Below are 13,167 nucleotides of genomic sequence, written 5' to 3'. Positions count from 1 at the left end.
CCTCAAGACAGGAATACAACAGCAGCAGAAATTGTTGATGGTTGACAATCTGCTGATGAAGAGACAAGTAGAAAACAAAACAAAGACACAAAAATTTAAAAAAAAAAAACCAACCTATAGCTTATAAAGGAGCGCCAAGTGCCTTCAGTAACACCTAAAAAAAAAAAAAAAATCATTGCATTGTTAAACCCTACAGTAATTTGATAACAACTGTGAAAATGCTTGATAATCCCTAAGTGTATTCCCTGGTCAGAGAAGCCAGTTCTTATCCTGATTCTGGCACTAATAACCAAGAGAAGGTGGACAAAGTCAGTTTCCTCATCTGAAGACAGCAATAATAATCCCCGCCTAGAATACAGGGTTGCTAAGAACCAAATGAGATAGGTAACCCCTGAAATCTAACATCTTATACCTTAAGAAATAGAGCAGTGTGAGCTATATGGTGTATTTCCAAAAATTTTCATTTTATTATTTAATTTTCACTTTTTGAGTTTAAAAGGATATTGTATTCATAGGGAATATTATTTAATGGAACACAACTTTACCCCTGAGAGTTCTGGATACTTGTGGTATTTTAAATATGCATATTTTTAATGTTGGCAAAAGCATGGAATTTAGGTCATCAAACATTTTCAGACTCATCTCTAGCTCACTCTTTCTTCTGGCTTAGGCGTCAGAACACATCAGCACTCTAGCCAAATAGCCATTGGGATTCCAGCAAAAGTCACTTTGCTAAGTTTTCTCAGAGCCTTTAGGTATAGCTATCTTTTTGTTTTGTTTTAATTTTTTAGAATAGTTAACATAATCCTTTATATTTGACAGAACTTTATTTTAGAGCATTTACGTATCATCTAAAATTCACCACCCCGTGAGGTGGGTATTATTCCCTTATATTAGAGAAAGAACAGGAAAATATAGACAAGTTAAATAATCTTGCCAAATCACACAGCTAGTATGCAACAGAAATGGAACTGCAAGGAAATGACTAAATTGCAATAGGCTTATGCATAAATTTTTTTTAAAAAACTTTGCAAAATACTAATGAGCACTAATATGATTATTTGGGTACTTCTTATAATCAGGATGACACAAATGTATGTTAATTTACTTAAGTAAAAGTAACTGAGAAACAATACTGAAACTTTTCCCTGACTCAGACAATCTATATGTAACTTTTTATCACAAAGCAGGATAGCTGAATATTTTTTTGCAGAGCTATTGTTATTTTAATATTGACATATTTTGAAGCTAACATCTCATGCAGAGAAAAGTTTGCAACTTTCCTTCAATTTCGTTTGGATGAAGTATCTTTTTCAAAGCACAGCAATTTAATGCTTTACATTTTGAAAACTGTATTTGCAACAGAAAATATACAAGTAATCAAAAAACAAACACTCAGAAGACTTATTCTTTAAAATAAGATGTAACAGTCTGTTATTTTCGCTTGTCTATAAATTTTCTGTGGCTCAAGGCTATTGATATCTTTAAAGCAACTGCCAAAATTTTGTGGATATCTTACGAGATGCTTTGAAGGAAAAACATTAAAATTTTGTAAAACTGACATAAAAACAAAATAGGCCATGCACTAGACTAGTCAATGAGAACTGTGGTGAGTAGATGAGTATGGTTTAAAGGTCATCTGATATGTCTAATTTCTATTACATTGTCTAAATTTATATACACAAGCAAAAGACATTTGATTAGATATGAGCTTATGTGAAAATATACCTTCATTAAATGAAAGAGAAACCTCTATAGATGTCTCAGATTTTTTAAATAAGTGTTTGGAAACATAAAATAATACATAACCACTCATAAAAATAATGCATTGTAAAAATAAAAAGATTTTCATTTAATGTTAAACCGTTAGCCATGATATAAACACATTTATAGTTTCAGATTCCATTGGTTCCTATAGCATGTGGGAGCAGTTATTTGTAATTCAGATAATGTAGCTTTTCATATCCTGAGCAGGTTTATTCCAGAGACATTGCACTACTCACTTCCGAAATAATCATCTCAGTCTCGATGACTATAGGTTAAACATATCCTTTTGCCCTTGTTCATTCAGACAGGTCTGTGCTTTGGATCTGAAACCCTGTACTGTTAATCAGTTTGGAATTTTTTGGCACCTGGTATTTCAAACAGGAAGAAATTCTCTTACAGCAGAGTCTTAAGCATTTAAAACAAACACCCCTCCCAGCTTTATCAAAGTCATGCTGTGAACGAGTTTCTAGTTAATGTTTCGGGGGATTAATTCTGGACTGCAATTTTATCAAACACAGGGGGAACTGTCTTTGGGAATTTAGTAGAATCCCCTTTTAGCTGCTCATTTGACAATATTTTATTGTATATGGCAGGGTCTCTCTTGGGGGCAGCGGGGAAGGAAACCAATTGTGGAAAATAAGAGGTCTCAGAAGACAGCTTTTAAATCGAAGAGACTCGATTTCTTCCTTGCACAATGTCTTTCTTTTTTACTCACACTTCCAACAGAACAGGATTTCTACAGCTCATATGGTTTTGCACAAAGACTTGAAAGGGTCACTTGAAACGTTTACAGATGAGAGAACTCACATAAACCTCCCCCTGACAGATATTTACTAAGCGCCACTTACTCTTTCTCACCACAAATGTATTCCAAGAGATACTTCTGATACATTTCTAAAAGACTTTTTCTCATATTGGGTCTTAGAAGGCCAGCTTTCCTAGTTAAAGCAGCATTAACTGCCTGGCATTTCATCCATCCTCTCTTAATCTTAAAACAGAAAGAGAATTTGCCCTCCATATGGATTCTTATTTCTTTCTCGTCTATAAACTCATCACCGTTACCATGGAATTTAATATTTGTTAGTCTGTTTTGCATAAAGTATAAGGTTGGACAAATGTACCAGCAGTAAATTAATACACTAGCAGTTTACGGAAAGCTAGGTTTCTCATCCTTCTTAGACGAACTCAAATTTCTTTTGTGTAGTTAATGTGTGTGGACGCGCGCGCGTGCGTGTTATGTCTGTGTGTTGGGTGGGGGGGGGGCGGTTAGAATTTAGATTTGTTAAAAAGTGGCTCGTTCTAGCTCCAATCACAACCCAAGTCCAAACAAAACTCTCAGCTCTCTTTCCTAGAGAAGGTCTAGAAATGTTTAAAGAATAGCTTTGCTTAACTGTTTCTCGCTTCTTTAGAAAGTGTTTTCTGGAAGGGGAGTGGGTAATCCGGCCCCGCGTGGGGCCAGACTCCCAGCAGTGAGATCCGGGGGATCCCGAGCATCCGATTCTGGAAAGGCTGGGATGCAGGTCCCAACGCCCCTCCCACGGCGAGCACCGCACCAAAGAGAATCCCAAATGAGACTCTTCCCGCAAGATCCCCGGAGAAAAAGTTGCCCCTCCCCTCGCGACGAGCCCAGGGAACGGAGGGCGGTCTTTCCCTGAGCCCCCCGGCCCAGCACCGACCTGTGTAAGAGGACGCGCTGCACAGAGTCCAGGTCCTCCAGGCTCCGAGGGGCAGGTTTGGGGATGCTGGACCTGCCCACCTGAAACATGCCCACTGGAGACTCGCTGCAAAAGCGTGCAACAGGTAAGCGGCGGAGGGGGCGGCCAGGTCTCCGCCCCGGCGCTCGCGGCGCCGCCTGCCTCGGGCTCCGCTCGGGCCGCCGCTGGGAAACCCGGAGCTGGAGGGAAAGGCTGCCAGCTTCGGACGCGCAAAACCCAGAGGCTGAAGGGCGGCAGGGTCAGCGCCGGCTGTCCCTCTCGGGCGCCCTCGCTAACGGCGCGGATCCTGGAGCCCCGCCGCGGGCGGCGCGGCCACCTTGGCGCCGAGGCCCGGGGACAGGTGGGCGCTCTCTTGGCCACCACTCCCGCCGGGGCTGACCAAGCCCAGAGGGCCCCTCTTCCACCGCTGCTCGCCCTGCCTCTCCAACTTGTCCGGCCACCCTGCAGGGTCCCTCGCGCTCGCCGCCTAGTGCTCTTCACTCTTCCTTCCTGGACAGCAAGGCTGTCCCGGGCGAGGGACACCGGTGTCCAGGCACCGCCTCCAGCAGAGGAAGCTACCACCTGCAGCTTGAACGGCCACGAACAAGGGAGGAGTGGAGGAGGCATTGAAGGGGCTCCTGCAGCCCTGGCTGCCACGCAGGAAAATGGAAAATGAGTGGGAAAGAGAGGCAAGTTAGATGTCGGTTCTTGGTGGGAATTTAGATTCTGCCTAAAGAAGCCGTGTACATTCATCCATCTAGATAAACGTACATTGATTACCTGCTATGTACCAGGCTGAGTTCCACTCTTTGGAGGCAAAAGGATGAATAAAAGTTGTTTGCTGACCTGACTAGTGTGGACCCTATACTCTCTTTTGGGCATGTGTTTGCTTTAAAAATACACTTGACCCTAGAACATAAGGTAGGGGAAAATCTAGATGACTTTGGGTATGATGATGACTTTTTAAATACGACACCAAAAGCACGGTCCTTGAAAGAAATAATTGATCAATTGGACTTCATTAAAATTAAAAACTTCTACCCTGCAAAAGATACTTTCGAGATAATGAGAAGACCACGGACTGGGAGAAAATATTTGCAAAAGATATATCTGAAAAAGGATCGTTAGTCAAAATACACAAAGAACTCTCCAAACTCAACAATAAGAAAACAACCTGATCAAAAAATGGCAAAAGATCTGAGCATACAACTCACCAAAGAAGATATACAGATGGCAAATAGGCTTATCAAAAGATGTTCCACATCATATGTCATTAAGGAATTGCGAATTAACACAACAATGAGATACTGCTACATACCTGTTAGAATGGCTAAATCCCAAAACACTGGCAGCACATGCCAGTGAGGATGTCCAGCAACAGGAGCACTCATTCATTGCTGGTGGGAATGCAAAATGGTACAGGCACTTGGAAGACAGTTTGGAAGTTTCTTATAAAAGTAAACATATTTTTACCATATAATCCAGCAATCATGCTCCTTGGTATTGACCCAAATAAATTGAAAACTTATGTTCACTCAAAAACTTGCACACAGATGTTTATAGCGGTTTTATTCGTAATTGCCAAAACTGGGAAGCAACCAAAATGTCCTTCAGTAGGTGAATGGATAAATAAACTGTAGTACATGCAGACAGTGGAATATTATTCAGTGCTGAAAAGGAATGAGCTATCAAGCCATGAAAAGACATGGAGGAATCTTAAATGCATATGACTAAGTGAAAGTAGCCAATCTCAAAAGGCGACATACTGTGTGGTTCCAGCTGTATGATACTCTAGAAAAGGCAAAACTGGGGAGACAGTGAAAAGACCAGTGATTGCCAAGGGGATGGGAGGAGATAAAGAAGCAGAGCACAGTGGATTTTTAGGGCATTGAAACTATTCTGTCTCATACTATATTGGTGGATAAACGGAAAAGAGACAGGAAAATATAGTTTTACTTATAAGGTACTACTGATTATAGATTGCAGATTAATTATAAGCAGTAATAGATTAATTTTAAACTGTAGGGTTATTAGATGGGACTTAGCTATTTATTGTAGGATTTCCAAATGTTATTGTTTGTAGAACTTTTCTCTTTTCTCCCACTGTATGTAGGACAGTTTCTTGAATCCTGGCTGCCAGTGTTCTGGGAGCTGAGTGGGTGAAGAGGGTGAGTGATGGGGATCTCATCTTTTAATATATGTAAACTTTTATTTAATCCTTCTATTTTAAATAAGTTGCCTCACCTCTGCCCTACACTCTTCCTGGTGTTCTTGAGTCCCAGAGTTTCAAGAATCTGAAAATGTTCATGTTTTTTGATTTAGAAATTAATCCCAAGGAAATGATAAAAAATGAAGATCACTAGGGCCGGCCTGGTGGTGCAGCAGTTAAGTTCACACTTTCCACTTTGGTGGCCCGGGGTTCACCAGTTCCCTTCCCGGGTGCAGACATGACACCGCTTGGCAAGCCATGCTGTGGTAGGCGTCCCACATATAAAGTAGAGGAAGACAGGCACGGATGTTAGCTCAGGGCCAGCCTTCCTCAGCAAAAAGAGGAGGATTGGCAGCAGATGTTAGTTCTGGGCTAATCTTCCTCAAAAAAGAAAAGTTCATGATGCTCACCATGGTATTAACATATATAGCAAATATATAAAAGGCATAAATATCCAAAATTAGTGTAATACTTAAATAGGTTAAGGTCCATTCATATAATGAACTAATATGTATTTATTAAAATGAAATTTAAATAGAAACTCAATGGCATGGGATAATTATGATTTAAATTTTAGCAAATATTCAGGAGACAAAACCATGCAGTCTTTGTTATCCATGTAAAAATTAGGAAATTCATTGGATGTATATTCATCAAATTTTAAAAATGACTACATGTCAAAGTAGAATTATGAGTGATTCTTATTTTCTCCTGTATGCTTTTCTGTGTTTTTCAAGATTTTATACAATAAATATATACTTTTAGAATCAGGATGTATTCAGATATAAATATGTAAAAAGAATGATTTAAATAAAAGTTGGCAACAGATTCTGCAGATGGAAATTTCCAAATTTTCTGTTAGATTTCCTTTCTCAGATATACATGAGTAGTTTTGCAAAATATTGTATTGTTTAAGGATACATGGGTAACCTGCTTTTTAAAGAAAGCCCATTACAAATCTTTTGTATAGAGACTAGTTATTTTGTAGCTATTTCAGGTAATTACTGCTTTAAGTTTCTACTAATTTATCTTTTGTTTGAAACTATAACTTTTCCTTCTGACTTCAAATTTTGTGAAAAGTCCATGATATTATAAATCACTATTCAATTATGTTTTCGTAATAAAATCTGAGTTTATATACGTCATATTTTCTTAAAGTGAGATATATCTGTAGTTTCTTGTTTGCTCTTAAAAGCAAAAAGCTTTCTCTGTTTGATGGCAGAAGTTAGAGAGATCCACATAAGAACTGTACAGGACATTGCTGCTTTGGAGATGGAGGGAGTATGTGAGAATGAATGTGGGGGACCCCTAGAAGCAGAAAGTGGTCCCGGGCTGACTGCTAACAGGGAAATGGGGACCTCGGTCCTACAACTGCAAAGAACTAAACTCTGCCAACAGCCTGAATGAGCTCGGAAGAGAGTTTTTTCCCAGACCCTTTGGGTAAGATCTTAGCCCAACTGAAAGCTTGATTTTGCCTCTGTGAGACCCTCTGCAGAGAACCTAGTTGAGCCCTCCTGGGCTTACGACCTATTGTATGGTAAGCTAATAAATGGTTGTTGTTTAAGGCCACTAAGTTTGTGGTAACTTTTTTATGCAGGAACTGTTTGCATAATAGAAAACTAATGATTTCAAGGTTGGTTATGGGGAATTGTCTATGAAACCAGTCAGTCCTGTGGGTGGGAATATGTCTAGCAGTGCTTGGCAGCTCTGATGCAGGCACGGTTTCCAAGACACCACACTCTCCTGGCTTTAGTCCTATTGCATTGTCTGGTTCCTCTTCCTTCTCACAGACTCTAAAGGTTGGAGCTCTCCCTCAAAGACACATAATAACTGCCTTCAAATGTCTGAAAGGTCATGATGTGGAACAGAGATTGTTTTACCCAGTACAGCTTCTGAGGTTAGAATTAGGACAAGCAGACTTTTTTATACCAAGGCAAATTTATACTTAATATATACTGCAAGTTGGGTTCCTTGCAAAGCTGACTCTGAGATGGAGATTTCCATGTAGGAAGTTTATTGGGAAGTGCTATTCGGATCAACAACTCTGGGGACAGTGAAGGGAGCAGGATTGGGCAGAGTGAGAAGCTGAACTGTAATGCAGTCTCAGCAAAGCCCCTCAGGCAAGCCTATGGACTCAATATGGGATGATCTTGCAGAGTTGTCACGAATTGAGGCAAGAGGGACAGGCCTTTGTGTCTTCTTATCAAGTCAACCCAGAAGGGGGTGGATGTTGGGCAAAGTGGCCTTCTTCAGATGAGGGCAGTTCTTGGAGAGGGACTCAGCTGACAGCCTCACCTGTCAACACTGCCAGCAGAATGGAGAATGAATGCCTCCCTCCTAAAAGGGGCAGAGAGGACGTGGAGAGAGGAGGGTTTCAGGTGGTGCATCATGGCATCTAATGCGATGTGAAAGACTCACTCATGTGACAGAGCTCTCCCATTGGAGGAGTTTATCCCCAGAGGTTGCAGGACCCCTGGCAAGGATGTTGCACAGTGGAATCCAACATTAACAGAAAAATGAAGTGGAGTGTGAGTGCTTGGAGAGCTTCTGAAACCCTTTTCCTTCTCTAGCATTTCTGATTGCTTCAGTTGTCCCTGTCAACTCTGCCTTACTCTCACAGCTTTGAGGTGGTGACCATTTGTGTACTCTGCCTTAGAAAAAAGACACAACATGAGTGAAAGCATGGAGTGGAGTCACTTCTGTCCCCCAAGATGATACATACGTAGGATGTCTAGATTTAAAAAATGGTTGAAATATCTTGATCTAATCTTTACCTAGAGCGATTACATCTCTGTTCACGCTTTACAGTTGGCAGAACAGGCTTTTCTCTTTCCGTCTACGCTTCATCATTTAGGAGGGGTCTTTTAGCCTGAAGATAGATTGAAAAATTATCAATTATCAGGAGAGTTTTATTTGTTAAGTAGGTGCTTATATGAAGAATTTGAGGACCCACCATTACACTAGAAAATGGAGCAAAAAGTAGACCTCCAAAGGCCTTAACCACAAAAGACACCAGAAGGATGGGTCCCTTAGCAGGGGCAGGATGGACTAAGTAGGAGGTGAGGGGAAGGCTGAGTAGGAGTAAGGAAGAGAAATAGGGCTTCTTAGGTACACACCATCCTGTGTAATGTAGATAGTAAGGAGATTTTTTGTACCCTCTGGACTCTAAGTGTGTTCATGATTGAATTCTGGTAAGGTTGTGTTCTTTCTGCTAATGATCTATGCGTGTTTGTATGCTCTTCCAGTCATTGAAGGGGCATAATGGCAAGGTTATAACAATTTGGCATTTCCAACTTTTTCTCATTCATTTAACAAATATTTAACGAGTACTCTTAAATGCATATTACTGTGTTATCCTTTAAAAAATGCTTTTAAAACCCTCAGTCATTTGGTTCCTAGTCCATCCTCCTAACTAGTGGAGACATCTTGTTTCATGCTCAGCCTCCCACAGAGCCAGGGATCCTGGTCACTTTCTCAGGAATTGGCTCTCAGCTCTGACCCACCAGGCTCTGCCCTGTCTCAGGCTGTTCTCACTGCTGTTACACAGAACTTAGTAGGAGCATCTGTACCTCCACTGTCTAATATCCTATTGATGTACGCTTGCCGTTTCCCAGACGACTGAACCCCCATTAAGGCTTTGTCTTCCTAAACATTTAATAAATGTGTGGAGTGATAGAATGATAGACAGATAGGTGGATAAAAGCTCTTGGATCCTGTGTGTTTCTCTGAGCTGCTGACAGTAATGCTGTTTAATAATGGACTGTTATCACCCTTCTCTACCTTTAAGGGCATCACACAGATAAAATGAGGTTAGCCATAAGAATGTGTAAGAACCTGTGTGGGAAGGGAGACTAGACAGAGAAGGGCTGCAAAGCCCTTGAGCCTTTGTTAAGTACCTTTTAGTCTGTCATGGTCCAAATATAAATAATGACATGGTGAAGTGGCAAAAATAGGGATGATGTGTCCACATAACTGAGAATTACGGAAATGAGGTGAAACCTAAAAGGATATAAGGCAATTGCTGCACAGAAAGTGAGTGGTTATCACATCTGGCTCGTGTTTACTTTGGAGGGACATTATGAATGAGGATGCACGGAAACAATATGTAATTTGTTTTATCATTCAAAAAGCCTTTCATGAAATTTCCCAATGTTACAATGGGATAAGGTGATGAGGGGGTAGACAATTTAAAAGGTAAAAAATAGTATTAGAGAAAACAAAAAGTCTCTGGGAAGAGAACTGTGAACAGTAGGGGCCTCCAAAAACAAAGCTGGAGCTGGCTCGGTATAATAGTTTGTAAATGATGGGAAGCAGGCATAGGCAATGACATCTTCATACTTGAAGATATCACTTGTTAAGCTATTTTGGAAATTCTAATGACTATGGAATAAACTGTAGGAAGATCTTGATAACCATGTGAATAGACAAAAAAAGGGCATATGTAGTTTCAGTGATGGAAAATACATGGAAAATTAATCCAAATTAGAGCTATCAATGTGTATCAATTACAAGCCAGGCAAGGGACCTGAGAGTCAATTAAGATATAATCTCAATGTGTATAGTCTAGAAATTCAAGATTTTAAACAAAATGTTGATATTGGATACAGAATAAAAGCCATCATCAACTCTAGGCCATAGATATGGTGCTCTTATAGCAGAATTCCATGCTCAGTTTTGGCTGATACTCTATATTAAATTTATAAGGAACCCAGCAAATGTTTCTAGAAGGGTACTTTAAATGATCCTAAAGATGGGTGGACTGAATGACCATAAGGGATTGGGACTACAGTTTGGAAAGATGGCCAGGGAATGTGATTTCTTAATTGTTTTTTGATTTTTTATTTTGAAAAATTGCAAACCTACAGAAAATTTGGAAGAACGGTACAATAAACACCTATATGCCCTCACCTAGAATTCATCAATTAGCATTTTTCCACATTTGCACTGTTTCTCCACATCGTTTGAAAATAAGGTGCAGGTATCATGTTGCTTTATTCTTAATACTTTACATATATTTCCAAAGAAAAAGGACATTTCCTTATAGAACCACAATACTGTTACCACAGCGTTACTGATACACAGTATTATCTAATAAATGGTCCATGTTTTAAAATTTCCAAATTGTTCATTAATATTTTAATAGCTTTATAAAAAAATCAGGAGCCTGGCAACAATTATTTGGTGCATTTAGTTGTTATACCTCTTTAATCTTTTATCTCAAAAAGTTTTTTCTTGACATTGTGAAGAGTCCAAGCCAGTTGTTTTGTAGAATGGTCCGCAATCTGGATTTATCTTATAGTTTCTTCATGACTGGATTCAGAGTAAACATTTTTGACATGAATACTACATAGATGATACTGCTTTCAGCGCGTGGCGCCAGGAGGTATATGATGTCAATTTGCCTCATCATTGGTGATGTGAAGTTTAATCACTTGGTTAAGGTGGAGCTTGTCAGATTTCCCCACTATAACAGTGACTCAATTTGTAATCAATAAACAGTCTTTGGAATGATATGTCAAGATTGTGGCCCTCAACAACTTGTTAACCAAGACTTTTGACATTATTGGAGGAGGTCACTGAGAGGACATGACCACTGGTTGACCCGAGACCTGGACCTGATCAATCAGAGGCTCCTCACCCCCTCCCCTGTCTTTGGAAGATGTATTCTGCTTGCCTTCTCACACGAGAAGCTGCTCCAAGGACACAGCCTTGAGATAGCAATGTGTTGTTGAGACCATCTTGACCGTATATGTGACTGAACCCCGTTAAGGCCTCTCTATAAACTTTTAAGATTCTGGTGGGCTAGTGCGGAGATCTACTCGTCTTGCAGCCGCCCAAGATAAGCCTCATAAGTAAATTCCCTTGCTTATTAAACCTGCCACCTGCCAATCTGGAATGGTCTGCCTCTTTCTTTGGTCTCTCCTTGCCCTCCTTGTTTGGGGGCCAGTTTACAAACCAATAGGCATTCATTGGTGATCCATACTTATTTTTCACTCTTTCTTTACTTCTTTACTTAATATTTAATAATTTTTCTTTACTTAATATTTAATAATTCTTCTGTAAAGACGAGTTCCCTCCACCACCTTTTAAAAGGATCACTATGGCCTCGTGGATTTTTTTATATTTAATGTGTTATAATCCATTCCATAATTATTCTTTTTGATGTTCAAATTGTTCCAGCTCCTGTGTTTCTTTGACTGTCTTTGTTAATTTTTCAGGATTCCCTTGCTTGCTGACACATGAGGATATTCCAGATTCACATGTACTTTCCCTGCCCCAAATTTATAATCAGCTGTTTATCAAAGGAGTCCTTTTTTTTCTTTACATGGGGAGTGGTATTTAGACACCAAGATCTGGGTGTTGGGAGACAATTCTCCATGGTTCCCTTGTTTAGTTAGGTTCATTTGTTTTTATTAAAATTCAACTTTAAAGCTACATAATACTCAAGTGTGTTGATGTTCAATAGTCTATTCAACCAGTCTCCTATGGGGCATTTAGATTGTTCCTAATATTCTGCTATTACTACTACTGCCACATTGAACAAGTTTTTGTTTGTCTAGTTTTTGGAGGTGTATCTTCAGGGTAAGTTCCTAGAAGTGAGAATGCTGGAACAAAGAATAAATGCATATACAGTTTTAGTAGATACTACCAATCCCCACCCCATGGATTATACCATTTTGCACTACCACCTGGAAAGTGAAATTATACATCTTTTCTTATGTTTAAGGGTATTTATTTGTCTTTTTTTTTTTCACTGTGAGCTGTTGTCTTCCTATTTTTCTGTTGGAGTTGGTCTCTTTTCTCTCCTTCTTAATTTTTAAAAAACTTTTTCTCCTTACAGTTTTATTGAGGTATAATCAATGTACAAAAACTGCACACGTTTAAAATAGACGATTTGTTGAGCTTTAACATATGTGTATGTATAATGAACGTACTGATTAGTCCCAAAAGTTTCCTTGCGCCATTTGTAATCCATTTCTTTCTTCTCCCTCCCTCCTATTCCTAGGCAAGCACTAACCTTTCTGTTACTACAGATTCTTATTCTACCAGATTTCCCATTTCTTTCGAGGTTTCTCCATTCTGGCTGATGGAGAAACAAACTATGCCCAGTGCTGTATAAGCTCTGAGGATTGTTCTGTCTGCTTCTTTCCAGTGGTTCTTTCTCTGGCCTCAGGAGATTTCCTCACATATATGTTCTTAGCAGAACTTAGCTGAAGACTCAAGGGGAATCCTCTTTAGATTTCGGGAGTTCTCCTGCTGCACAGCCCTCTCCCCTCCACGCATCTCTCTCCTCTCCAGTACTCTGCCCCACCTTGACCTCCTCAAGTTCGAACTCTGTCTTTCAATTCAGTGGAGACAGCCTGGCTTTGTTTGCGTTCCCCCTCCCTTTGCTGTGGCCTGGAAACTCTCTCCAGGCAGTAAGGTGGGGCCATCAAAGGCATGACTTCATTTGTTTTGCTTCTCTCAGGGATCTTGCCCTGTGCTGCCTGTGGTCCA

At 40.0% G+C, this 13,167-nt stretch overlaps 1 protein-coding gene across 1 annotated transcript in view; it reads right to left on the bottom strand.

The window, feature by feature from the left end:
* INTU (inturned planar cell polarity protein) overlaps window positions 1-4,002 on the bottom strand; it is an 81,817-nt gene extending 77,815 nt beyond the window's left edge. The window contains exon 1 of the mRNA XM_070504725.1: window positions 3,444-4,002. Within this exon, the coding sequence (XP_070360826.1) occupies window positions 3,444-3,532 (89 nt within the window). The 5' untranslated portion in view covers window positions 3,533-4,002. The remainder of the gene's footprint in view (window positions 1-3,443) is intronic.
* Window positions 4,003-13,167: the final 9,165 nt, after the last annotated feature.

The sequence above is a fragment of the Equus asinus genome, chromosome 3 (genome assembly GCF_041296235.1).
Source record: "Equus asinus isolate D_3611 breed Donkey chromosome 3, EquAss-T2T_v2, whole genome shotgun sequence".
Lineage (NCBI taxonomy): Eukaryota > Metazoa > Chordata > Mammalia > Perissodactyla > Equidae > Equus > Equus asinus.
The sequence above is the reverse complement of the archived record's forward strand: the minus strand, read 5'-3'. Positions and strand labels throughout refer to the sequence as shown.